This window comes from Osmia bicornis, chromosome 15 (genome assembly GCF_907164935.1).
Source record: "Osmia bicornis bicornis chromosome 15, iOsmBic2.1, whole genome shotgun sequence".
NCBI classification, from domain to species: Eukaryota; Metazoa; Arthropoda; class Insecta; order Hymenoptera; family Megachilidae; genus Osmia; species Osmia bicornis.
In genome coordinates, this window is record NC_060230.1 from 6,328,792 (window position 1) to 6,353,699 (window position 24,908).

General features: G+C 43.0%; 1 protein-coding gene and 1 long non-coding RNA gene across 3 annotated transcripts in view; one reads left to right on the forward strand and one right to left on the reverse strand.

Annotated features, from left to right (window-relative positions):
- Positions 1 to 23,210, reverse strand: part of LOC114880857 (dual specificity protein phosphatase 10-like) — a 47,010-nt gene extending 23,800 nt beyond the window's left edge. Inside the window, exons 1-6 of one of the 2 annotated variants that reach the window (XM_029197312.2) lie at positions 23,138 to 23,210; positions 19,142 to 19,319; positions 18,912 to 19,030; positions 18,409 to 18,724; positions 17,503 to 17,688; positions 8,096 to 8,986 (exon numbers count right to left, since the gene is read on the reverse strand). In XM_029197312.2, the coding sequence (XP_029053145.1) occupies positions 8,096 to 8,986; positions 17,503 to 17,688; positions 18,409 to 18,532 (1,201 nt within the window). In that variant the 5' untranslated portion in view covers positions 18,533 to 18,724; positions 18,912 to 19,030; positions 19,142 to 19,319; positions 23,138 to 23,210. Of the gene's footprint in view, positions 1 to 8,095; positions 8,987 to 12,435; positions 12,907 to 17,502; positions 17,689 to 18,408; positions 18,725 to 18,911; positions 19,031 to 19,141; positions 19,320 to 23,137 lie in introns of those variants that run through there. The other variant, XM_029197313.2, reaches the window with a different exon arrangement.
- Positions 12,999 to 13,524, forward strand: LOC123988536. The gene is made up of 2 exons (XR_006830154.1): positions 12,999 to 13,073; positions 13,261 to 13,524. It is a non-coding gene; the product is annotated as an uncharacterized LOC123988536 (long non-coding RNA).
- Positions 23,211 to 24,908: the final 1,698 nt, after the last annotated feature.

Consider the following 24,908-nt stretch of genomic DNA (forward strand, 5'->3'; position numbering starts at 1 on the left):
CACGACGATGACTGGGTGACTCAGAGAGAAAGTAAGAGTCGAATCGAGTCGAGTGAAACAGAGTTCGGTCGCTTTGAGTCGCAGAAGAACGAGGCAAAGGATTAGAAACGCGATTTCCGTGGGGCCATCGTCCTCTGGGAACTCGTTCTTTCTCCATAGTTTCACACGAAATCGAGAAAAATCGTGCCAGCCCGTATGATCGAGTCACGAGGAAGTTATTCAAACGTCGAAATCGATCGTTAGAAATTCCCTGAAAGACTCTAATCATGGGTATGCAACAGGCACGCAAATGAAACACGCTCGTCATCCGCGTTCTCATCGAGACGGCAGCCAGAAAACGGATTCGACGGCGCCACGCGTTCGCATCTCAACACGCCACGAATTACCAAACGATGCGTCACTCGAGCTTCTGCTTTTCTCGTCGACGATGAAGCTTCGTTACGGGACGGAGTCTCGAGTATCATGGGGATACTCGGTTCTTTAAACCATTTAGATCTTCGTGCAGATTCATGGCGCTGGAACGACGATACGGGTTTGCTCGTATTTACGAGACACCCGTTTCACGATTTCGCGAAAGATCAAACGGCTGAGAATCACTGCGACGCGATGCCGCAGGATGCACGCTGAAATCCGCGACAATGAATAAACACGAGTCTTTCGCAAGTTGGCGATATTGAGGATGTTGAAGATTTCGTGGCTCGATAAGGTCTCGAACGGTAACCGCCGTGAAGAAAAGAAACACGATCCCCGAAGAGGTTCGTAATAAAGGGAGCTCCAGAGGACGTAACAGGTTGTCCTCAGCGATCTAATTTTGTTTGAGCGATCGCTTCTTTATCCATCGATCGCGATAAGAAATCTCGCGAATATACGCGTCATGGTTCATGGAACCGCGAAAAACAACGAAACCCACTCATCGATAACGAGAAGCGTCATTCGAGACCTTGTTATACCGATAAAGGACTCTTAATCGATGCTGCGACTTCGAATTAAAAACCTCCTCCCACGTAAATCCCTTCGATCTCTCTTCAAGGTTCCAAAGGATTAAGAGTTGCAAGATAAAAAACCGACAAGAGAATCCTGACGAAGATTCAACCGAGCAGAATGAAAAGGACGAACGAGTCGAGATCGTGCATCATCCGCTTGATGTACGCGTGAATAGTGCATTAATTGTTCATCTTGAATATTCGAAAATAATTTGTAACATGACTCTGCCAGTGACGTGAATTATGAAAGAGAACTGCAGAGTCGGAATTACGGTTGAAAGGGGGTAGGTTTTGGGCTGAAGAAATGGACTAACCCTTTGGGACCATTAGTGGATTCGGTCCTCTTGTTCTGTCTATTACGAATTGATATACTAGCCATATGCTCATAAATTTAGTTAGAGAGTTTTATAAATCATAGCCCTACCAATGAACAAGAAGAAAATTTCACAGTAGCGATAGTCTGTAAAAAATATCCAAAAGCACCAACCCCATGGCCCAGAGAAGCAACCGTGCAAAAAATGAGTCAACCAAATCCTCGATCCCATCCGGAGCGGTTTTCTCTCTTTGGTTGTGCAACGTGGAGGGTACGAAAGGGGTGGTGGTTAAAGGAAGAGAAACAATGCGTACACGTCATACGCATTCGATGAATAAGCTTGTGAATTAGGGACAGTTCGAGGGGGTAAGACAGCACCGTTCACAGAGAGAGAGGGGGGTTGACGAGCCAGACGTGTACTGGACACGTTAGTCATTGATACACTTTAAACCGAACTTCCAACGGGTGACTCACGTATAATAATCGTCATCGACAGCTGATCCAGATGCGTTCTATGACGCGGCCCGCGTTTCTACCCTCGATTGGGCGCCGCTTAGTTTTCGAGGGTGGTGTTGCCTCCCTTATCCCCACTTCCACGGGCAGCCTCTCATCGCAGGATGCTGCAAGGGATCGAGAAAAGCTCACAAAAGCAAAATATAGCCATTCTATCGTACCCCACAGATCCCACCCTTCTCGACCAGCCTCCTCAAAAAGCGATGACTAATTCATTAAGGCTACGAGTTAGCGTGGGCCAAAAACGACGCAGCCTTCACGCTTCCACGCTTTTCCGATTTTCAATTTGGCCCGCACAGCCTGTCTATCTTCCAGGCCACGGGGACGAATCCCACGGGCTCTGATCGGGCTAATAACAACCACCACCCCGTCCGAACCCCTCCTGACCCCGGCTTTTTTTTTCGTCCTACCGCGTAGTCAGTCGATGATTCAACCGATCGCAGAGCATTCGATGTCTTTGCTCTTTGTTACTCGACGGCTGTCGTTGCTTTGATGAACGATTTTCATGAGCATAAGAGGACGGGGGATTTGGGAATACGATCTTACTCTGTATAAATGTGTACACGTAATAAAATTATTAACACTCGCAGTGAAATATAAATTGAAATTGCAACGCTTGAATAGGTAGCTGATTACTTGCACAAAGATTAAGTTATCTGACAGCGTTCTAATCGATCGCTCGCCGTTTCCGTCGATTTCGCCAATGCAATTACCATAAATTATTGACGATGCATATTTATGTATGACGTACGCATCGTCCTTCCTCTTATCGCGACAGAAGGACGAGCAAATGAAATGCACGAACGCGATCGAGTCTAACGTTAGATCGATCCGAAGTAAACGTAATGATTATATTTCATTTGTCACCTGAGACAGGCCTCTCTGAATGTTATTTTCCTGTCTCGTTGCAAAATGTCTTCTCTTTATCAATTGTAAAAATACACGCGTCACGGAACGCCGTCGTTATATTTAAACCATGATTGTAGGTAATCGAGCAATTAACGAGTCGAAATTCGTCGGTAAACAACGATGCTCTGTTTCTTATTTTTCGACTGAATTTTTTCTGTCAGACGCGGACGCGTGAAATACAGAGGGTGTTAATTTTCGAAGAATGGATAAATAATGGCATAAATTCGAAGGCGTCGCGATAACGAGCGTCCTGTATCGATAATCGGGAGCGAGGGTGTACGCGATCGAGAATCGTCAGGCGGAGATCGAATCTCGCGTGGTTCTCGCTTCCGTGGGTGGCACCACGAGGACGTAATTCAACGTTAACGTAGCGGAAGTCGCGATAAAACGGCCAACCGGCAGATAGCGTGCGCTCTCGCAAGAATGAACACGATTACGAAGTCTCAATGAACGTGGCCCTCGGTTACGATGCCATCCCGCCGGAAACGGAGGAGATAGCGCGAAAACTCGAACCGTCCTCGGGATTCGTTATCGTTTTCTCTGGAAACCGATCCATTACCAAAATCGTCCAGCTACGAGACCTTTCTTTTTATATAATTTTTATCGAAAACAAAGGAATTAAGTTCATGCACACTCGAGATTTATCTCGAGAGACCGGAAAGATCGAAGGTCGATTTGAACAATTTTAATCATTTGTATCAACAGCTTGATCTGAAATTTAGTATCTAACAATAAGCGAAAGTGGGCTTTATCTGAACGGTTCTTCAAAACAATGGATTTGCGAGGGCTTTCGTGTATCAATGTACAAAGAGATTCGCACTTAAAAATTCCAAATTTTCCAGTCGAACCAGTCAATTACAGCGACAATTTCGTTTTTTTCTTTCCGTTACGGTGGTATCGTGAATTGAAATCGGAGCATTGCAAAATTCGAAGGCAGACATCATCGTATTATCTCATCAACACCGTGTCTCTGTTCGGTTCGCGTGGATCATTAGCATATTCGTCGAATCGAGGATACCCGCAGTCTCAGCGATCTCTGTCGCGGTGGTTTCTTTTTTGGCAAAGCAAACGAGAGAATGTCGTACAACGTCCTGTCGTTCGTTCGGATCGTGCTTTTCTCCCGAGTGACTCACGGTGTATATTAACCCCGCGGCGTGTTTACGCTGTCCGAAGCGGGCAACACCGATGCGATGTGCCGTATGTCAAAATCACGGTTGCATAACGACTGCCTCCCCTTTGACCACCCTTCTCTCGTCTCTTGTCTCGCCCTCTGTTAGATATTTAGAGGTGAGTCAGCCGTGGATTACGAGACTTGGCTGCCACTTTGACCTTAATGTTTAGCAATGGCTAAGCTCTTTGAAATAGATCGTATAGAAACATGGAACCTTGATTAACATTTTCATTTGAAATTTTTCTTCTCAAGATTTCTTTATCACCAGCTTTATTTCCCGGGCTGAACAGAGACGTTTGGTTTCTCGAACGACGTCGAAGAGCACAAAGCTTCGGCTCGAGAGACGAACAGAGAGCAAAGCCGGCTAAATTCACCGATGAACTAAGCGCCAGCAGGCTCGAACGATGTGACGAGGCGCGCGATATCGGCTGTCAGATAAGGACGCAGCGATTTGAATCGCGTTCACGCTGTGCACATGCGGCTGCATGTGCGTCTTGCTTGTAAATTATGCAAGAGAACCGTCTGTGTGTTGTACGCGACGTCGCGAATGCGATTAGACCGCGTGTTGTTTGCTGCTTTTAATCGCGACTGATAAACCTGCCCAGCACGAATCTACCCTCTTCTAAGGATATTTCAACCCTTTCTCCGGGTATAGGGTTATTTCCTTCGGTTTTTGTGTATAGAAGGATCGAGGAGACAGATCGTGCAACGAAGAATCGGCGAGACTTCGACCGACCGGACAGGGAACGCTTTTACTGGCAATAAACCGAAAGCGTGACGCAAATCGGAGATAAATTTAAACGACTCCCTGTGACGCGAACCGCGAATTATTCTCTGCTCGATGGTTCGAGCGGGTCGCTTGGAAAACTTCTAACGACGCAGTAGCACGTGGACTCGATGTTACTTAAGATTTGCATTGTTTGTTTAACGAGTATTTGTAGTTCTGATGTAGACTCTACGAAGCGGAGGAATGAAACACTTAGTGATAGGAGCAAAGAGTTTGCCAGATGTATATATTAGATATACGAATTAAGCAACTGAAGTGCTGGAAAATTTTGGAGTATTTATCGCGAGAAATCCAGAGAATCACTGGGAAATTTCTATCCACGAGACAGTTCGCAGAAGCACATGGATCAGATAGTCAGCATGGTGTCTTCTATTTTTAGGCAGCCTGTACGTTACATCTCTTTATCTCGTGAATGTTCCATTCATATTCAACGGTGTATTGTATCTTGAATAATAACGATCTAATTTATAGCGAAGAAATTTGTGGTGCGAAGAAATCTGAAGAAAATAACCTTCTCGCGAATATTTCTGGCAACACAGTAACACGTGGAGCTTCTCTATTATTAGATAAAGTGTATATTATCTATGGTTGGCTATGATTAACTACAATCTTTTCTTAAACCGAGAAATCATATTCTCATAATTCGCGTGGGACTTGACGTTATTTTTGACACGAAAATGTGAAATTAACTGGTCGTTATCAATCATTGACCCTGAAAATCTACCAGCTCGAATTATCGAATTTTCTATTTCTGTCGAAATTTTGCACGGGTTATTACGATATTAAAATTACAGAAAACTGTACAGGTTGTGAAAGAAATCACATTCGATTAATCCAATTATTTCGATGAGAATCTAGACCTACTTATCCGATCGTTCGGTAGCCAATGATTCGAGTGACCACTGAAATCGATCGAAAGATACCTGGTTTCACAGATACGTGGTTCGCTCGACACTCGATAACGATTAATTAATGTATATTGCACGCTATCTAACGATATTCGTCAATCGCTTATCGAATCGACCAAGACGGGAAGAGATAAATTTAATTTTACACTCTTATTCTATTTTCACTTTCTAATAATTTTTCTAAGACGTTGGTCGATCAACTTGAATGTTAATTTTTTTTTTCAAGTTAATCAGCCACGAGTGCCGTGATCGACTTCTGCCTAAGGAAGTCTAAAGCAGAAGGCCATCCAAACGCGTGAGTCACGCGGTTTTTCATAATTCTAAGGCTGACCGTTTTTCTCATTGCAAATTCCGCATATGCATTCTCGAGTAATGCGCAAATATTACTCGTGCGAAACGCTTTTCTCCCCGCTGAAACGCGCCGCGAGTTAGAAACTATTACGCCTTCGACTCTCGATTGATTAACGACTTTTCAATTATATCATAGATACAGTGAAATATTTTGAAAATCTAAAATAAAAAATAGTTGTCCTCCAGAATGATTGGGCAGACGTAAGAGAAAAAAAAACGAGGCCTCCAAAAATATCGCCGGTGACTAAGGAACCACGATAGCCTTCGGAAACATTCAAATCGTTCTTTACTGAAAAACAAAAATGACGGACGAAAGGAAAATAGTAGCTCAAATAATGATCGATAATGAAAAGTTGGAGGAAGTGGAAACGTATCGAGGATGAAGGTCTTCGAAATTCAGAGATCGGATTCAGCGTTAACGTTAAACACAGGAAACGGTAGTCAGGATGTTCTAACGAGACCGTTCAATTTTCTTTCGTACCAGAAAAATAATCATTAGATCTAAACGGTGCGCGCTGAATTTTCGCGATCAAAGACGGAAAACGGTGATCAAAGAATACACGTAATCCATCCTCTCTTTTTCCTAAGAAAATAGCGTTAGATCATTCGAAATGAATCGCGAAGCGAATGCTAATGGAAAGGAAAAATAAACGAGAAAATTCATGTAATTTTCCTTGCTGAAATAGAAAAATAAAAAAATTGTTGAATCGTGCGATACCACGTTGACAAACGTCAAAGGTGGAAAATGATAGGAAAGGAAAAAGACAAAGGGAGGAAGAGAGAAAAGGCATCGAAGAGGCCGAAGTCACCGCGGCGATATACAGAGCCCGCGGCGGCAAAAGGTGGGGATCTATTCATAGGAATGACTCACATCGGAGATGACGCCGCGAATAGTCGGCCAGAATTTGCGCACTACACTATGCCACCGGGCTCCTTCTTCTCCCAGATACTCTTTGCCAAACGCTGAATTTCGCGATACCGATACATCCGAGAGCGTCGCAGTTGGAGCGTCGCGTCGCGCCGTTTCTTTCCGCGACTTTGCAATCGCCACCTACTCAAAGTCGGATAGTCTCCTCGATCGAATTGCAAATTCTCCTTCCCTTTTCCTGCTCCGCGATCGATTCTATTCAATCGGTACAGAATAAATTCCAAGAAATCCGTAGTAAACGGAAAGACAAAGAAGACGATGAAAATTTCAGGAGATCGTGTCAGAGATTTCTAGTTTCCGATCGAATTCGTTTTTTTCCGCCTACCTTATCACGATTATGCGTCGTTCTCTGCGAACAGCTAGTAGTCTCGCGTTATCGGGATCGGTAGATTTGCGTTGCAAAACAATGACAGCAAAAATATGTTTACAAATGGAAAAATAGACGGTCGACGCGGAAAGGGCTTATCAATCTTTGTCGAACACACGTACAGTGATGTAACTATCACAGGAAACTATTAATTCGCACAATGAACCGTAGACAAGCTCGAAAGGTCGTAAATTTTCCGCGCGATTCTAGAAAATGAAACGCGACGATGATTCGGCAAAGAACGCGGGAGAAAAGGCGCAGAAACGACTTTCGCGATCGTCGCATCATCGTTATTTCCGAAAGTCAGCGGCTCCCACGTGATCTTACATAAACAACGAATACAATGTCGCGTACTTTATCGACAATCAAACTGTTTCGAAATTGACGAAGCAATTTCGATTCACTCTGTATTCTAATCGAATTATCAAACTTGGATGTACATAATATCGCGTATAAACAACGTAACCGTCGGCTGCTTTATCGATGACAAGTTCTTTCGAAACTTAGGAATAATTTCTATTTCGTGTATCCCAAATTACGATAGCCTTATCGATAGTCCCTCTAATTTCTTTTTTTTCTTAAATTGCTATGTGTGTCCTAATTGAATTATCAAGCTACTAAATATATCTGGTATATACCATAAACAACGTATCACGTAACTTCGCTACATTTATCAATAACGAGTAGTGTCGAAACTCGCGATAGTCCTATCAAACTCTCATTAAACTGAAAAAAAAATGAATAAGCTTTTTTTCAATCTCTCTGTTACAAATCACGATCAGATCCACAGCTATTTCCATCCAACGTCCCCAGAAGCTTCTCTAAATAAAAAAGATAGAACCACTTAGAACGTGAAATCACTCACCGAGCAGAAGTGCAGGCTCCCTGTTATCCTCCAGCAAGGCGACCAGCACCAGGAACAGCGGGTGTTGGACAGGCAGTCGGTCCATGTCGTCGGTGTAATCGTCGTAGACCACCACCTCCCTGTAGTGTCTCCTCCTGAGCAGCTCCTTGCCCTCCCTTGTAGTAGCCAGATCGGCAAGACTCGCTTTACCCAATTGCAACCTGCGTCTGTTGAACCGATCCGAGCAGTTCACGTTGATGGCACCTCTGACATGGTTCACGTTGTACAAGATGAAGGGTCGACAGTCGAGGAGAACCGGTGCATTGTCCTCGTGGCCGAGAAGACGACGTGCCAGGTCATCCGCGGTGATTGTCTTGGTCCTCTGCAACACCAGCTGCCTTTGCAGGGTGTTGTTCTCCGAGCAAGGACTCGATGGAAGGCTGACGGTTTCCAGTTTGCAACGTTTCGAGGCGGACAATTGGTGCTGATGGAAGTGGTGATGATGAAGATGATGGTAATGACGATGAACGTCGGTCAATGGCAAATCGCACTCGATACCGCTGCTCGACGTGCTGCAACCGCTGATACTACTTCCGCTTGCGTTCAAGTTGCAGTCGTTACCGTCCACGACGTCGACGCCGCTGCTGGTCGAAGAGCTAGGCGACACGATCGACGTCGGCGAGGACAAGAAAGACGATGCACCAATTGGCGGACCTGGCTCGCTTAGGCTTCGGTTCAAAACCAACTTCAAATTGTCCCGGGAACGAGCGGCCGACACCGGCTCGCAGCACACCAGTGTCGACATCGTTGACGACGATGACTGCTGACGATGGTACTGGTGTTGTTGTTGATGTTGATGGGTGCTCTTGACGTCAGTCGTGGTTATATCGAGACGCGAGCACGATGTCGACGCTGGAAAAAGAACGAACGAATCTCGTCAGATGTCGGTGCAACTATTGCGATATTCTTCACGAGTATTCCGAGAGAGCGGTGGGTGTTTTCTGGCTAGTGGAAGATTCCTTTCGATCAATTAGAAGGAATTGGGTACCAGTTTTTATTATGAATAAATTTGGATTTAATTAGGCAACTTTTCAGGGAGGCGTGCATAAAACCAGTGTCTTTTGTATTAAAAGCAATTCAGCTTTGAAAGATTCGCGAATTGTATCGGGTTATCAATAGCAAAATGCGAGGGATCTACGCGTGTGCGTAGGTCAACGATACCATCGCGAAGAAAACCGAGCCAGCGACCTTTAATCTATCGAAACGACAAATGAAACGAAATCTCTGGCGCGTCGATAGCCGAGTTAAAGAAACGTCTAACGATTAGAGTCTAATCACTGAGTCACTAACTTCGCTCTACGACTCGTGAAATCTCGCGCTTCCTTATTGCTAGCCTTCCATGAACCACGATAAAGCTAGAGCACACGTTGTCCGGATATCTGCTCGTTAACTCTGTCAATTTACGAGCGAACCGTTCCGAGGAAAGTTCTACGAGATCGACCAAGCGGATTTCAGCCTTTAAACGAAGCATCCTGAAATACGTGGATTTGCGTAATACAAAAATGAATGGAAATCGCTATTAATAGTCGTCTTTCACAGCGATCGGTTTACTTATTAACTGTGAATATCACGGTTGAAAGATAAACAATGTCTGGGAATGAATTAATACGATCGAAAAGTATAAACAACCTGCAACACGACTTGTTGGCGGTGTTCAGCGCGAAATTATCGCGACGTTAAGGTAAATATCGGATTCGACGGATCGGTTAGCGAGGTTCCGTGCTTTTAAATAGCAATACGAACGGCGATGAGTCAAGCAACCGAAATACGTATCTTCGTATTTTGTGAGCCCGTTTCGCACGGATCTCGTCGACTAAAATATTCCATCGCTTGCACAGGTGCTACCGGGATAATTATCTTTCGCGTAGAAGCTGCTGATTAATTAAATTGCAGTATAGTACGATCTTCCTATCTTTCTCTGCTTAAGTTATCAGCTGTTCTGATTAATTGGTTGACAACACAAGGAAATAGGAAAATCAAACATGGTTTTAGATATTGAAAAAATTCTCAAGGAATTCTCTTGTGTCATCAACGAGCCAGTTAGAGACGCAATCGTCTCTCGTTGGAAAAGCACTGTAACGCAATCTTCGAAGTAATCTTAAAGAATCACCGTCTAACGATCCAAACGATCTATCTCGCAGTTCGTTGACCCGTATTATCAAGCATTGTACACCTGAAACGTCGGGAACAACGAGGTAAAGTATGTCCCTACATCGTTATCTTGCACGGTGTACAAAAGATACGCGGAGTTGTTGTCATGTGTTGCAACGGCTAACCGGTCGAACGATTCTAATGCAGGCCGATCCTAGACGTCGAGGGGAACGTGCTTTCACTCTCGACCGAACGAGCAACGAACAGAGCACCGTCGAGATCATTATGCAACGCGAGTCGCGGCCATTATTTCAGGTTCGCTTATGAACGACATCCTCCCAAGGTTAATCGAGTCAATCGGTGGTCGCGATGCCAGTTACTCGTGCCTGATAAAGGATTAAGTGTCGCATAAACGGCTCGGACTCGGTTACCTTCGTTACGCTCATGTTAAAGCACGTGTCACAATAGGTGTATATACTGGATTTCTCAAAAATGACGTACCTGAATCTCTGCAGAGATTAGAAGTAGACTGATGGAAAGAACGTGTTTGATCAATTATAGGATAATCTACTTAAAATAGGTCCACTATCTCTGAGACAAGAATCGCGACACCTGCCTAATTATCATTACAACTAACTATCAAAGTCAACTTTCGCTACTTATCTTAATCCTCGGATGACGGACCATGAAGAGAGCCCCGATTTGAATTTAATTTTCGATTAATATTCTCGTAGATACGTTTTGTAAGTTTGAGTTTCGACTGACCTAGACTTTGATGTTCAAGAGTCAATACCATCATTAGTCCTTCCTAGCTAATTACACCCTGATCACCGAAAGATATCAAATGAAATATGATAAAAATGTATCGGATAAGGGAAGGCACGAAGTCGAGCAGGTCGCGTGGTCAGAGGTTTCGTGTCAATGCCGTGGCAACGGACTCTAGGAAACAGTGTTGGTCGGTTGGACGGCGTAGGATCGAATCGTAGTGACTCAGCCGACTAATATTAGAAGGTGAGGAGGCTGCTCTGGCCACGGTTCTCTCTGTTCTCCTTTTCGTTTCTTTCTCATTCGCTCTTTTACTTATAGTGGCTACGAGTCGCAGCGCCGCCACGGAGTTTCTCCTTCGGCCCCGTCGAGTCTTCGGGTTCGTTGTTTGGAATGAGTAAACGCCGTGGAATTCGACGCTTCGAGCGGCGAGCAGCGAGCACAAGCTGGGGCCCGGGCTTTCAGCCCGCGGACAGGTGTAGCGCCAGCACCTGCTGCCTCCGTTCCGCGCGGCCTTCTCTCCATCCGCTCCATTCCTCTCTCCGACGTTACTACATATCTTCCTTTTGTCTTTGATTCTTAATAGATACAGGGAACAACGTTGTACGCGACGTTTAATAGATCAGGAGACGAAGAAACCTCGGTCGAATCGAATGAATGAACGAAAGACTGAATGAAATTTCAACTGTTCGTAAAATACCAGTTAAAAGGCTATAAAAGTTAGACAAGATGTAAACTGTCGGATCAATTGTTTACAATTTCACTGGTTAGCATCCTCGAGGTGGTCGTTAAGAAAACGTTCTCGCCTACCGTAGGTGAAATCGAGTGTCTCGGTTGATCTTTGACTTATCACACTTCCCGCTTTCGACATCGATACTGAGGAAAACAGAGCCTGCTTTTGAATACCTCCAGTCACGATGGATCGTCATAGTACCTCTTTCGTCACAGAGAAATAAAATGAAGTGAGATAAAAAACAAAAGCAGAGCACTTAGATTCTTACATTCAGTTGTTTACTCAGCAAGTACATAGCACGCTAGACAAGCGGTAAATAGAGGATTGTAGCAAACAAGTCTGAGCGATAACACGAAAGTAACCCTACATAGATCATTAACGAATACTGGCTCTCATTCTGATACGAATCTTCACTGATAAGAAAAAAAAAACACGTGTCGAATATGTCTCATTTTTAATTACTCGATGACGTGTCATGAGATGCAGAAAAATTTCCTAATACAATACCATATAAATTGGAAACATATGATTCTCCAAGAATATTGACACTGATAATCACAAGACCTAGTCTCTCTTCAAGATCCATCGAGCTAACAATCTGAAACGCTGCAGAACCGATCGATCAGGTCCAGATCGATCCCAGGACGAATATGGTACCCGTAGGTAGAAAAATAGGGCCGGAACCGAGTCGTAGTTCATCGATGGTACCTACCTTAACCGATCTCTCTCGAACCGGTTCGCCTTTACGACGGCACCAATGACCGCCTTCCAAATCACGTTACCGACGCACCGTCTTCGTCCTCGTTTATTCACCAGCTCGCGCACTCCTTGGGTAATCCATGTGCGACCACATGGAACCACCACTACGACGAATGAACCGAAGGTGAAACGAAGAACGAAAGAAGACAAAGAAGAGAAAAGAGTGCGAAAGGGGTAGAAAATACGGAAGGGTCGTTTGTATATCCTTCCTGTTTTGTTTCTTTCTTTTTTTTTTTATTCCTTTTGCTCAGGAGAGCATTGGCACGCGGGTACGACGTCCCCCGCGCCTGACTCGTTTCGACAACATTTCCGGTTACGCTCCGTGTCACGATTCAGGGGGACGGAAGTAAACACGATGCTTTGACCGTGCGCGATCGACCGAGCGTGCTCGATAGATCCGTTCACCGCGGCCGTCGAGCTGAGACTGAACGGCTCGTCCCCACGAAACCGCTCGATCGCGATCTACGAGAGTACTACCGACGCGAGGCCACGCCACGAACGGAGCCATTCCACGCATGTGTTTGCGTGGATATGTATATGTGTCTGTGTATGCTATCAGAGAAGACCCGGTGAGCTACCTCGAGCGAACAGGTACGTATGCTCGCAACGAGGGGTGCATTGTTCTCCAGATACCTGTGTCTCGATCGCTTCCATTTTCAATATTTTTGTACTTAAAATTTGGATTATTAAAACACGAGGAAGCGACGGGTCAGAAACCTCAGTGTCATCAATCATCATCCTAAAAGGTTGCTCTAATCGAAACTTGGTCTAATTTCAGAAAAGCAAACAGAGCCAACGTCTCGGCAATTAATTTTCACTTTGAACGCCAAAGAGTCGTCACAAGGTGTAAAGCACGTGATTGCAGTCAGGCCAATTCTATAATTATCCTGGACATTGACAATAGGCGGTCAATCATTGCTTCAAAAATTAATTATTACTTAGCGAGTCTGTTATACAAGAGTGTTAGTAGCGCTGTTAACGTGTATCAATTAAGACGTTAAGTTGTATCTAATTTCTTCTGCCAATAAACTGTTTAAACGATCGCAGTGTCTTAATATTTTCTACCAATCACAGTTAGTAAACCCGTTTCTTTCTCTATCTAGCGCCAGGGTCGAACGGCTTAAAAATAAAGAATGATTCACATCGGCTTTGATAGCGATAAGCAAAGCCTTCGAGCCATGATTATGTCAGATCACTAAACGATAACGAGTTATCGATGATACCAGGAATCTCGAGTATTTTTCATACGAACTCGGATTCTGCCTCGAAGGTGTACGGCACTGTGAATCGTGACTTGGTGCAGATGTGTGCGAGCATCGTTATACAGTATAAATGCAGTCACGTACACGTGGACTCGCATACACGTGACCGAAAGCCAATGAGTCACCTTTCGTTATACACACGAACGCGTTGCTACAGGGTTTCCTTTTTTCATTTCGGCAAGATCGATCACGGATTTTCCATTGATAAGAGCAATATCGCGAAAATAAACGCGACAGGTGGTCGACCACTTAATCGTCTCCTCAGGATATTAACCTCGTCCTTGCGAATATTAACACTTCCCCTCTAATCAGAGAGACACTTGTTTCGCGAATTGCAATTTGATCAGCATTTCCGGGTGATAAGGCGGCATAACTTCGCTTCCTCGTTTTGCACTTTCGTCACAACGTAACACGAATACGTGTTTGCAATTTTTCATGGAAGAGTTTCGAATAATTGGCCAATCGGCGAATCGAAATGGTATCGCGTTCGCGAAAATTTGTAATATGAATATTTGTGAAATTGCGTAGAGATGCAGCGAATGAAATGAGTTTGTAAAAAGAGACCGAGTAGGCGACCGCGAAAATTTGCAATGTGAGATTACGATTCATCGGCATTCTAAGTTAATTGAAATCGTCGCGAAATTGATGATGAAAGTTAACACCTTCGTTTTGCAAAATTTCTATAAATCGCAGTCGCATTTCCGATCGAATTTTTCGTTTCTTGCGGTGAACGTCACAGATATCGATATCGTGTCACTCGCTACTCCAGTATTATCGTCCATCGTATTTTTCACCGTATTGTCGGTGTTTTTTTGCGAATAACCATGAATAATGCATCGAATGCTCGATCGTCAAGAACGATACATCGCGACTAGAAATTTCTTTACGCAAATATCGTTCTTTACAACTCCGAACACCTTTTATCTACATCAAAAAATATTTCAATATTTAAACGAATTGGTTATCAATTATTTTTTGTTTCACCTGAAATCAATATATTTTTCAGAATATCTTTGACTCCCGTTAAGCTCATTTATCTATACCAATGTTACTTTTTTAATTTTCTTACAGAATTATCGAAGTCTCTTTTTATTTTCTCCGATTCGAAGAAAGAAATTTCCATCGCTGGTGGTTCGATCTCATTTCCCAGGAAGCTCGCCGCGAAGTACAGACGTAAACTGTTTTTTCAGGCGAGCAAAAGTAAAACAGCTATCCTTTGATTCACGAAATCTTCATCTTAATTTAAAAAATTATTTTTCTTCGAAATGAATTAAGAAAAATAAAAAAATTGCGCAATTAATCGTACGGGAATGATGTGTTGTCGTTGGTGTTATCAATGATTGACAAGTATATTTCTGGTACGCGTGAAAAAAATAAGAAGGACACGAAATAAAAATGATATAAAATAATAAACACTTTGGGATATGACTCAATGTCACTACCCGAATCTGTTTCTTTTTTCGTTCGAAAGCTTATCGATTAATCAAACTGATTTTTCGTTATCGGTGTTAATCGATGCACTCGTAACTTTTATATTAATCTATCGGGTCAGATAAGATTTTCTATCTCGGTATGGTTGTACCGAAAAATTCTCGGCTATTAACCCGTCGACTACGAAACCACCTCTTCTTTTTCTGACACGTGTAACGAGAAATGTTTAATTATCTCGTACACGACAAACGGTAGTACGTATTGTCCTACTAATTAAAGGGTGATACAATTAACAGACGCCACGTGGCTAGCAGCTACCCACGATAAACGTAACTTTAATTAAACGAGAGTGGGTTTAATTTTATACCAGAACAGGGTAAAAGTGAAACGAAAGCATAATCAATGTGATATAATTACTGCTTTCTATAATTAAATCTTTTGGTATAATAAAATCTGTGCTTGACGAGTATGCATCACGATCCCAAATTCAAAATTTATTTTCGAACAACAAAAGCACGCGGACGATTGTTGGAGAAATTGCAAAAGTTGAAAGAACGTAATTACGAGTTGGATCGGTACCAAAACGGTGATATTCACGTGAAAAAGCGTCACCGCGGAAGAAATTTGGAAATGGAACAAGCATTAATTTTCGTCTTTACAGCAATCCCTCTCGTAAAACGTGAAACACGCATTAAGAGATCAAGGAAAGGCGATGTAAACACGAGTGATGCGATGTATCTGGCAATTAAGAATTTTGATTTTCTTATCGGGTCCAAAAATATACAGAATTTCGTTACAATTCGATCGTTTTTAAAAATGTGTACTCTATCGATTCTTTCATCGATATCTACGATTTTTGCGAATTCATTGAAAAGCCGATTGTTCTGTGTTTTGCAAGAGGCAAGTCGGTCAGATGGATGCATTGGAATACGTCAATCGAGACAGTTTCAAACACAAACCTTCCGCGTGTAAAGGCATCCGTGTGCACAAGTATGTTTATCGCTCGTTCGACCCGAGTGATGCTTCTGTGTATGATGTCAGAGTCTATCTTTGGCGCGGAGTGGATGACCACGCGCGAATCAGCCCGCGCATCTGCGCAGAAACTCGCGGAAATCTTGCTGAAATTCGTCTGTTTCGAATCGACAACAAATGCAACAATTATATGGTTAATAACGTGATTTACAAAGTGTTAAGTAAAAATTCCAAAGATATCGTAACATCTGACCGAACCGTGTAAGTCGTTTCGCTTAGTTGCAAGACGTTACAAGGTATGCGGTAATTGGCCTCCTAATTAAGAAAGACTCATTAGCTCGATCTCAGATGCGAGTTCCAAAAACGTTGGGATGAACTGGATCGATCAGTGGAAAGGACATGTTTCTTTTTTATTTTTTGTATTCCTTATTTGAAGGAGCAAGACATCGATGCTCGAGCGAGAAGCGGAATGTCGCGAGCGTAGCGGATAGAAAGTGGTTCTCGAAGCGGAGTGGCGTCACACACAACTTGACTCACCGATTCTGCGTGTAGCGGCTCGACTTACTTGCACAACGTCCGACCGCGGTATTTATATTTATGCCGTTGACCAGTCGGCCGGTATACTATTTCCGCGGTAATTACGTATTCGAGCCGCGTCCGAGTTTCATTACACGGCCCCTGTGATCGACGATTCGCGAGATCGATATCGATTAGGGCGTCGCGTCGCCTTCCGTGCCGATCGGACGGCCCCGCGAGATCGATCGTCTATTAATCGTCGAAAAATATTATTCAACCGAAGGCGAGACAACAAACCGTGGAGATAACGATAAAAAAAAAGCTTTGAAACATTGATTTTCTATACGCTCGAACGAGCAACGAAAATTTCAACGTCGCCCGATCGCCGGCGCTCATTCGCTTCCCTGAATATTATCGTCGATAAACTGATAATCCTTGGCCAGTTGCGCCACGAACGATAACCTGAATTGTCATCGAAAGGAAAACGACACTCGCTCGGACGGTTATGAATCACGAGCAGAATTTTGCACAACGTCATGCTCGCAATTAACCTGCACCACTGACGTTCCGCGCGAAAACTTGCGCAAGGGCATCCCCCGCTTAACTATTTTCTTGCTAATTATCTACGAGTTAATTGTTTCACTTTTTACCGCACGGTATCCTCGTTGTAACAAAAATTTCAACCAAAATTGCGAAGAACTACGTGACTCACTGTCCATGTTCAAAGATAGTTTTGGTTCTAAAAACTTTCAGAGCAACCTCCATATTCTATGATTCGGGTTAATCCAAACACAACGATTCAAAGATGTATGAATAACAAATAGATAAGGTTGACTTACCGATCGATGCAAATTTGAATCTCTTGATCCTGGGCAGAGTGGCAGTAGTACAGACACGCGTCAAGGCAGGCATATTGTTCCCTCTCTCTAACAATGTGTTCGGACGAGAGCAACGCGATGATGCTTCCAGTTCTGGGACAGCGGCTCGTTTGACGGCTCTTTCTTCGGTGCCAGTCACCTCTACGGCTAATGAACGCATCCTCGCGTGTAATATCATGACGTGGTGTGGTACTGTGTGTGTCATTAGGCCGTGATACGAATCGCGCGTTATTAATACTAGGCGATAATTGCAAAATCTTGCGCGTCAACCCTCTCGTTGCAACATCAAGATTGGAAGAATGAGTCAATTAAAATTTTAACAAATGCGAGACTTTTTTCTTTGAAGTTGATTTTCAATGACGCTCGCAGCGAAAGGGTTGATTGAAGTGTATCATATTTTTGTAAACAGGTGTAATCTAATGTAAATAATTCAGAAATTGCAATAACACGTTCGAAGGGTGATGCTTACGAAAGAAAAATATTTTGCAAAGAAGAACGTTCCATTTTAATCCATGAGCTAATGCGCGTAGGAGAGTATATTGTGTTAAGAAGAATTTCAAGATACTAACATTCTTTCAAGGTTAATTCGGTTTCTTTTTTTTTAAGCAAGATTTATACGACGAGTTTCTTTCGTAAACGAAATCATCCTCTAATTGTAAGTTAAAATATTAAAATGAAACACTTCATATATTTCTTGCATCTTGCAGAGAATTCAGGTTCCAATTAAAATTACCAAAGAGTCCTCTAAGAAATTTTGTCAAAAAAAATATTAACTGAAACGTGAAAATTCATTAACCACGTGGCTGAACGACACACGGCGGACGACACTCCACGTGGTATCCGTTCGAAAACGCTCGTTAAACTTACTCATCGACGAGGAGGGCCTTTTCACAGACGTACCGGCGAGCAACAAGCCCGACGATGCTTTGCCACGATGGTTCACCGCTGACTGTGCCGTACCACGGCCAGCCAGGGATATCTTTGCACTCATCCTCGAGATGGCTACCGATTCCTGCGATCCTGACTCACGTACCGGGAAGTGGTGCACCGAGGTCGAACTGGCATACCTCCTCGTTAAATCACGCCAGACCTTCTCGTTCGTATTATTCGATCGCTCTGATACGCTCCTTTCGGAGGCTGTTCAGCTTCTCTGTTCCTCTCTTCTCCTTGCTCGATCGAGGATCTGCAAAAGGAAAACGCGAGAATGTAAGCAAAGACCGCTAAGCTGTTAAACTCTCAATGTTCAATACCCCCAAGGATTCCCTTTAATTCCTCATTCGCCGAATCCCTAAATAAAGCAAAACACCGTGAAGGGAACCTTGAATCAAACCACGAACCTATTTACCCTTGCACCCAGAATTAACACCTACCAGGAGGACGAGATCGTACATTCTCCAAACATGCTTTATCCTTGCTCCTTCGCTCGAAATGCTACGTGAAATGTATCGCGTCTCTGCATCAGAGACACTCGAGCAGGCATTTGGATCATCTGAAATTAAAAATGATCTTGTTAGTATCGCAATGATCCATCGGTCTATCTTATAATCAGGAATGATATTTTTGACATTTTTGCAGATTAGTTTGTTTCATCAATATTTACCGATTTTTTAAAGTCACTGGAGTCACGTACAGGGAAGTGGATGAACGGAGGTCGGAGCAGTTCTAAATCACGAAGGACCTTCTATTAACGATCGTCCGGCAACTGGTCCTTGTTCAGGAATCACCATATTCGTTTCATTAACCCTGAACAAAACTTCCTGTACCAAGAACTCGTGTATCTGCAAAAGATGAGGACACGTGGGGTCTTTGTGATAGCATCGACACGTTGATAGGTATTACTGATGACCGATGATAACAGTGCCTATTTTATCATATTTTCTGTATATTAATATCGTAAACCCAACGTCAATCATTCGAAGCGAAGAGGAAGCGGAAGAAAGGCTCCTTTCTTCCTTATTTGACCCGCTGGACGTGGCAGTCAATCTTCCGACGGTCGAGTTCCTCATGGTCAGCGGAGTGCAACCGTCGGGTCATCAGGAACGATGTTGACGGGTTTTGCGAATAATTCGAGAGCGAGAATAACTACGAGGACAGAAAAACACGAGGGACGGCGCATTGACTCAGACGATGAAGCGGGCATGGAGGGACCTTGAAGAAGGAACAGGAACTTCTGTCGCGAACAATGCGCCAAGGCGAACCAGAATTTACGGCTCTTTGTCCCAACTTTCTGTTGCATTCACCCTTTGACTGTTGGCCTTTCGAAAGCAAAGGACGCGGTACACAAAGATCGTGATTATATTCCAATTTCCTATCACGCGACATCGCGTGCTCGATTGATAACGTTTTAAACGTCGCGGCGCACGGCGACCGTCGACACGCAGGCGGATAAAATATTGTAATGCAAAATAGATCAAGAAAAAGAGTGGGATATTAATAGTTTGAAAGCGATTGCCACGGTTTCGATCTACCAGCGTGCGTATTAATTATTTATGAGCTACTTTCGCGCTGAACCGGCCCGTTTAGACGGCCGTTCTGGTAGGCCGCTGGTGGCAGTGATCCGACACGAGGCGTGTATAAAACGATCGGAGTCCTTGCCGCAGCCTTGCGTTTTCTCCTTGAGGCTTGATATTCTATTTAAATACGCGGCATACTACGCGAGCCATCAAGAGCGGGGGGCCATAGAACTCACGGCATTTCTATGTTCTTTCACGCGTTGCTCTTTCGCCTCTCAGTCCTTTTGTTTCTTACGCCTCCTCTTTCTTTTTATTCACTCCCCTTTGCTCCGCGCGACGTCATTGTACAGATTTTTCCGTGGTTATTTTCACGATGACACACCTTGATCCTATCTGACAAGGACGGGCTGAAGGATAAATGAATCTCTTTATCTCTTGGAAAATAAACAAATTTTCATAAGAAAAACAACCCCCCTCGAAGATTACAATTTATTTTCACCTTTAAATATTCTATTCTATTCTCGTTCTTCTTTCTTTTTATATTGCTAAATAGTTACATTCTAAACGCGGAGCATAGGTACGAAACGAATCAATACCGAAGAAGAAACACAACGTTGCCCGGCGTATCGAGCGAGAGAACGTTCGTGTAACCGGACCCTGTGAGCACACCTTAAGGCTACCTTACAATGGAACGCCGACACTACCGCATTGCCAGCCGTACACGTTATTGCAGCCGGTTCACCGGGCTATTACTTACCGATATACTGTTATTACCACGTCATCGACGCGATTTCCCCCACCTACTTAATGATTTACCGTGTTAATGAACAATAGCGAAACGATTACTAATAACAATAAAGAACGATCTCAAATAATTTGCATTAATGCTTCCTGGTAATTGGTACAAACATACCGTTGACATTGATCATTTCAGAATCGATTTTATCCCCCTTTCCTTCGGTCTAATTAAGAAGTAATTGGGTGCTGCCTTATTCGGTGATTGAAATAGGGAAGTAGAGACCGGTTCGTCGACCTCTGTCACGAAGTCAAAGTCCAAGGCCTCGAGAGTGCATCTGTTAACGATATTCTACACGACAAGCACTCGAAGTTCCTTGCCCTAACCCTGAACTCACCTATGAAGGTGTAATTTACCCTTCAGATCAGAAGGTGTACTTTTAGAAATTCTATGCGATTGAAATATTAAAAATTATACCGAGGGAGGTATCCCAAGATCAGAAACATCAGGCACGATACCCTGAAGTATAATAAACAAACTCGAGCTCGTCCCTTCTTCAAGGGTGCACTTAAGAGAGTGGCATTTAATCCTCGCGTGAAAACAGTCGTCCTGTAACGACCAGTAACCACGACAAATCTGTCTGCTCACAAGCACCACACGGGTGTAACTCCTTTTCGAGGGGTGAAATTCCAGAAGCACCCCTAAACAAACGCATCTGATGGAAAATCGAAAAATTTTCTTAGTAATTGTTTCGCAAGGTAAAGGGTCAACGACTAATAAAATAAGTTCGATAAGTTATCTTGATCCAGCTGATATTCGCAAAACTTTGCTAACGTCATCGGTGTAATCGCATCGTCTAATTACAACACACGTCACAACACTAACAATAATTCTGACATCATCTTTTCGTGTTATCCTAACCGCCATCGCGTAACGATTAATATATTCTGGTTACAAGGCGATTGTATCGATCATCTTTATACTGCGGACGTTTGTGCACACATATGTATGTGTTAGTTTTAAAGAAAGGTCAGTTATTTAATAAACCTGGAGAACAATTGTAATGAAACGGAAAAATGAGTTGGAGTTGGTAAGCCGAGGAACGACCGTATGGATCGAAACGTCGAACTCTGACAATAACCTCTGACCTTTCGATTCGAAGCTGCTTGAAATTAATAGACGATTGCTATAAGAATGATACGCTATAATTTTATCTGCGATGACTTTCAGACATTACGCGAATCTTCTAAAATTATACATAATATAATGTAAAAAAAGATATTCTAAGGGTAGTAAAGTTTTTATATTCTTTCGATAAAATGATTCTAACCCCGGAAATAAAAATAGATCTACTATAGCTACCGTAACATCCTTCGAAAGGAATTCCAGCGTCAGTGTTGCGAAAAGATCGCATCGTGGGGGGTAGGCCGCAGCAATTAGGGGTGGCATACGGACCGTATTACCAACATAATCAAATCACATGGACCCTTGCAGCTCCGTTATGCCCGTTGACAGGCTAAAACCTAAGGGATGCCCACCCTCTCGAACGCCCATCCACCCTCCACCCTTCTCCATTGGCCTTGTACCTCAGTTGATTCATCTGTTTGCTTTTTATTATCTCACCGGCCACCGGAAAGCACTATCTTACCGAGGGTGGCGTTAATCAATTTACAAGATCAGCCACGCTGATGACGAATGCGTATGGATGAGCAATCATCGCATAACGAAACGATTTTTGATCGATTTTCTTTTCTCGGAACAATTAATCACCTTTTTGTGTTCGATACTTAATCGGCTTCAATTGTTTGTTGCGTTTAAGAAAGAGAGAGGAATTTATTGAGATAATTTGGAGAAATACTCGTCAGCAGAAATTGATGATGAATGGTAGTTTTTTTTTAGATTTGATATGCGTTATAGGATTTTAGAAGAAAATGTGGAACGAATCCCTGTGACTTGACTTCTTTTAACTGCAGATGCTTTTTCCACAGCGAAACCCTAAGCGACGTTTCTGACGAGGGTTGGAGGAGAATCACAGCCCTCTAAAGATTTTCAACCGGAGGGGTGACTATGGTATCGTGTTATACTTACAGCTTTTAAAATTAAGATTGAAACTCAGATTTTAGAATTTCTCACTCACCAAAAATTTCACTTTTAAACGATTAAAAATTATTACATAAAAATAACAATCTCTAAGGAATACTGAAAATAAATTTAACTATTAAAAATATCACTTTTGAATAATTCAAAGCCAGCACTTAAAAAAGAAAACAATTTTGAGGGTGACAAACTCCACACATGGAAAATGAATCTCGTTACCTGTTTCCAATCAATTCCAAGCACATCATGTTTTTTTGTTAAAATTTTCTCACAAAGATTACAACTTGGAGGGATGTTTAGTTTCCCATACCTTTATTATGGGGATGAAAATATTTGGAAGTCGAGGCGAACGAGCGTGCGGTTCACGGCGCACGACTTTCAACGTGGCTTGCCCCGCGAGGACTGTTTTCTAAGACGCCTGTGTGGCTCCGAGGGTTGCTTTCACCCCCATCGTGCGTCGTGACGTCGCAAGCGTAGTGTCCATGTGGTGTCCTAGGCAACCCGGCTTTCCTCTATATCCATCGTTCCCTCCTTCTTCCTGATTCGCCTCTTCGCTTCAACCCTCTTTACCACCCCTCGCGATTCCCACTAACTCCACTTTTATTCAACCTTCCTTTTAATCTTCAATTTTTTACCTTTTGTTGTATCTTCTTTTTATACATCAGTTACACTCTGTTACATTATTTTTCTTTTTGATTTCTCGGTATTTGTATTGCTTTTAATCTATCCTTTCCATCATTTATTTTTCATTTTTTTCACTTAACTTTGTTTAACAGTTTCTCTCTTTAAATTTTTCCTAATTTTCCACGCGATTTAACACATTTGCGTTGCTGGTGCAATCGTTTCTCGAGATACAGAAATCGATTCAGTCACCTGCCTTCGAACGTGGACCCTTTCGCACACTTGGGGTTACATCCCCTTTATCGCGGAGCAGTCCTACACCGATCCCTTCTTTCTCGCTACCCTTGGAACGTTTCAGGAATTTTTATCAAGGGGAGAAACGTTTCTATTATGCTTTTAATAACTGCTACATGTATCTGTCTGATTACGAGCATCCCCTATGGAATATTTTAAGAATCTCCAACGAAGCTTTTAATATCTGAATCATAAAGTTTATTTGTAGTACTATGATTTTTCAAATCGATAATCCTTCTTTGACGTGTACCAAGGTATTATTCATGGTTCCGTGTAAACGACGACGTCACAGGGTTATAGACGATGATTCCGATTCGATTGTAGCACAAAAGAGAAGCATCAAGATCGATCCGCGATGGCGTGCAAGACGGCGTGCTGCGGCGGAAGGTTTATTTAGAGTCGGCTTCCGGTGTCGCTGCGGATTATTTTAATACGTGACTCGCGACTTTGCTCTGGCAAAGCTACCGCGTATTCCAGAGAATGACTTCACCGAGTCGCAGGTGTGCATCGTATTTAGATAATATCGATCGTTGGTGCACAGTGCATACGTTATAGGCCGACCTAGAATCGACCCCTCGTGACACACTTACCGTGCTCGACGGTGCTTTAACACGAATTACGTCTTCGAAATTCACGATGCCTCTTTTAACATATCCAATGAGACATCATAATTGATGTATCATCATATTTGGTGATAATTGAAATTTTGCTGCTTCCAAAAATGTTATCCTATGCACCGAGTTTTCAAGATTTTGCCAGTCAATTCAAAGTTAGATTGGAAAGTTTGCAAGTACTCCGCGTTATCTTGCAACACACTGCGCGCTGCAGCAGCTTATCTTATCGATGTCGTTGACAAATTTTTTATTCTCTCTTAAAATAAGTAGCTCAATAACAAGAGCGCCTCGTTTACCAATAAAACATCGCTGTAATTTCATCTTCGCGTGGTAATCTCTTAAAAGCATAATTGTAGCTTATTGGATCAGGGATAATGACATTATGGAATAATTGTCAAACCTCGTATGATCAGGCTTACGTAATTGTAGAGAAGCTTCTTGCATAACGCGTCTTGGAACGACTTTCTGCTGCTAAACGAGTGACATAACTCTGGTTAAAAGAAGTACTTGTAACGATATCTAATTACATCTTGATTAAAACGCTTGGAAACG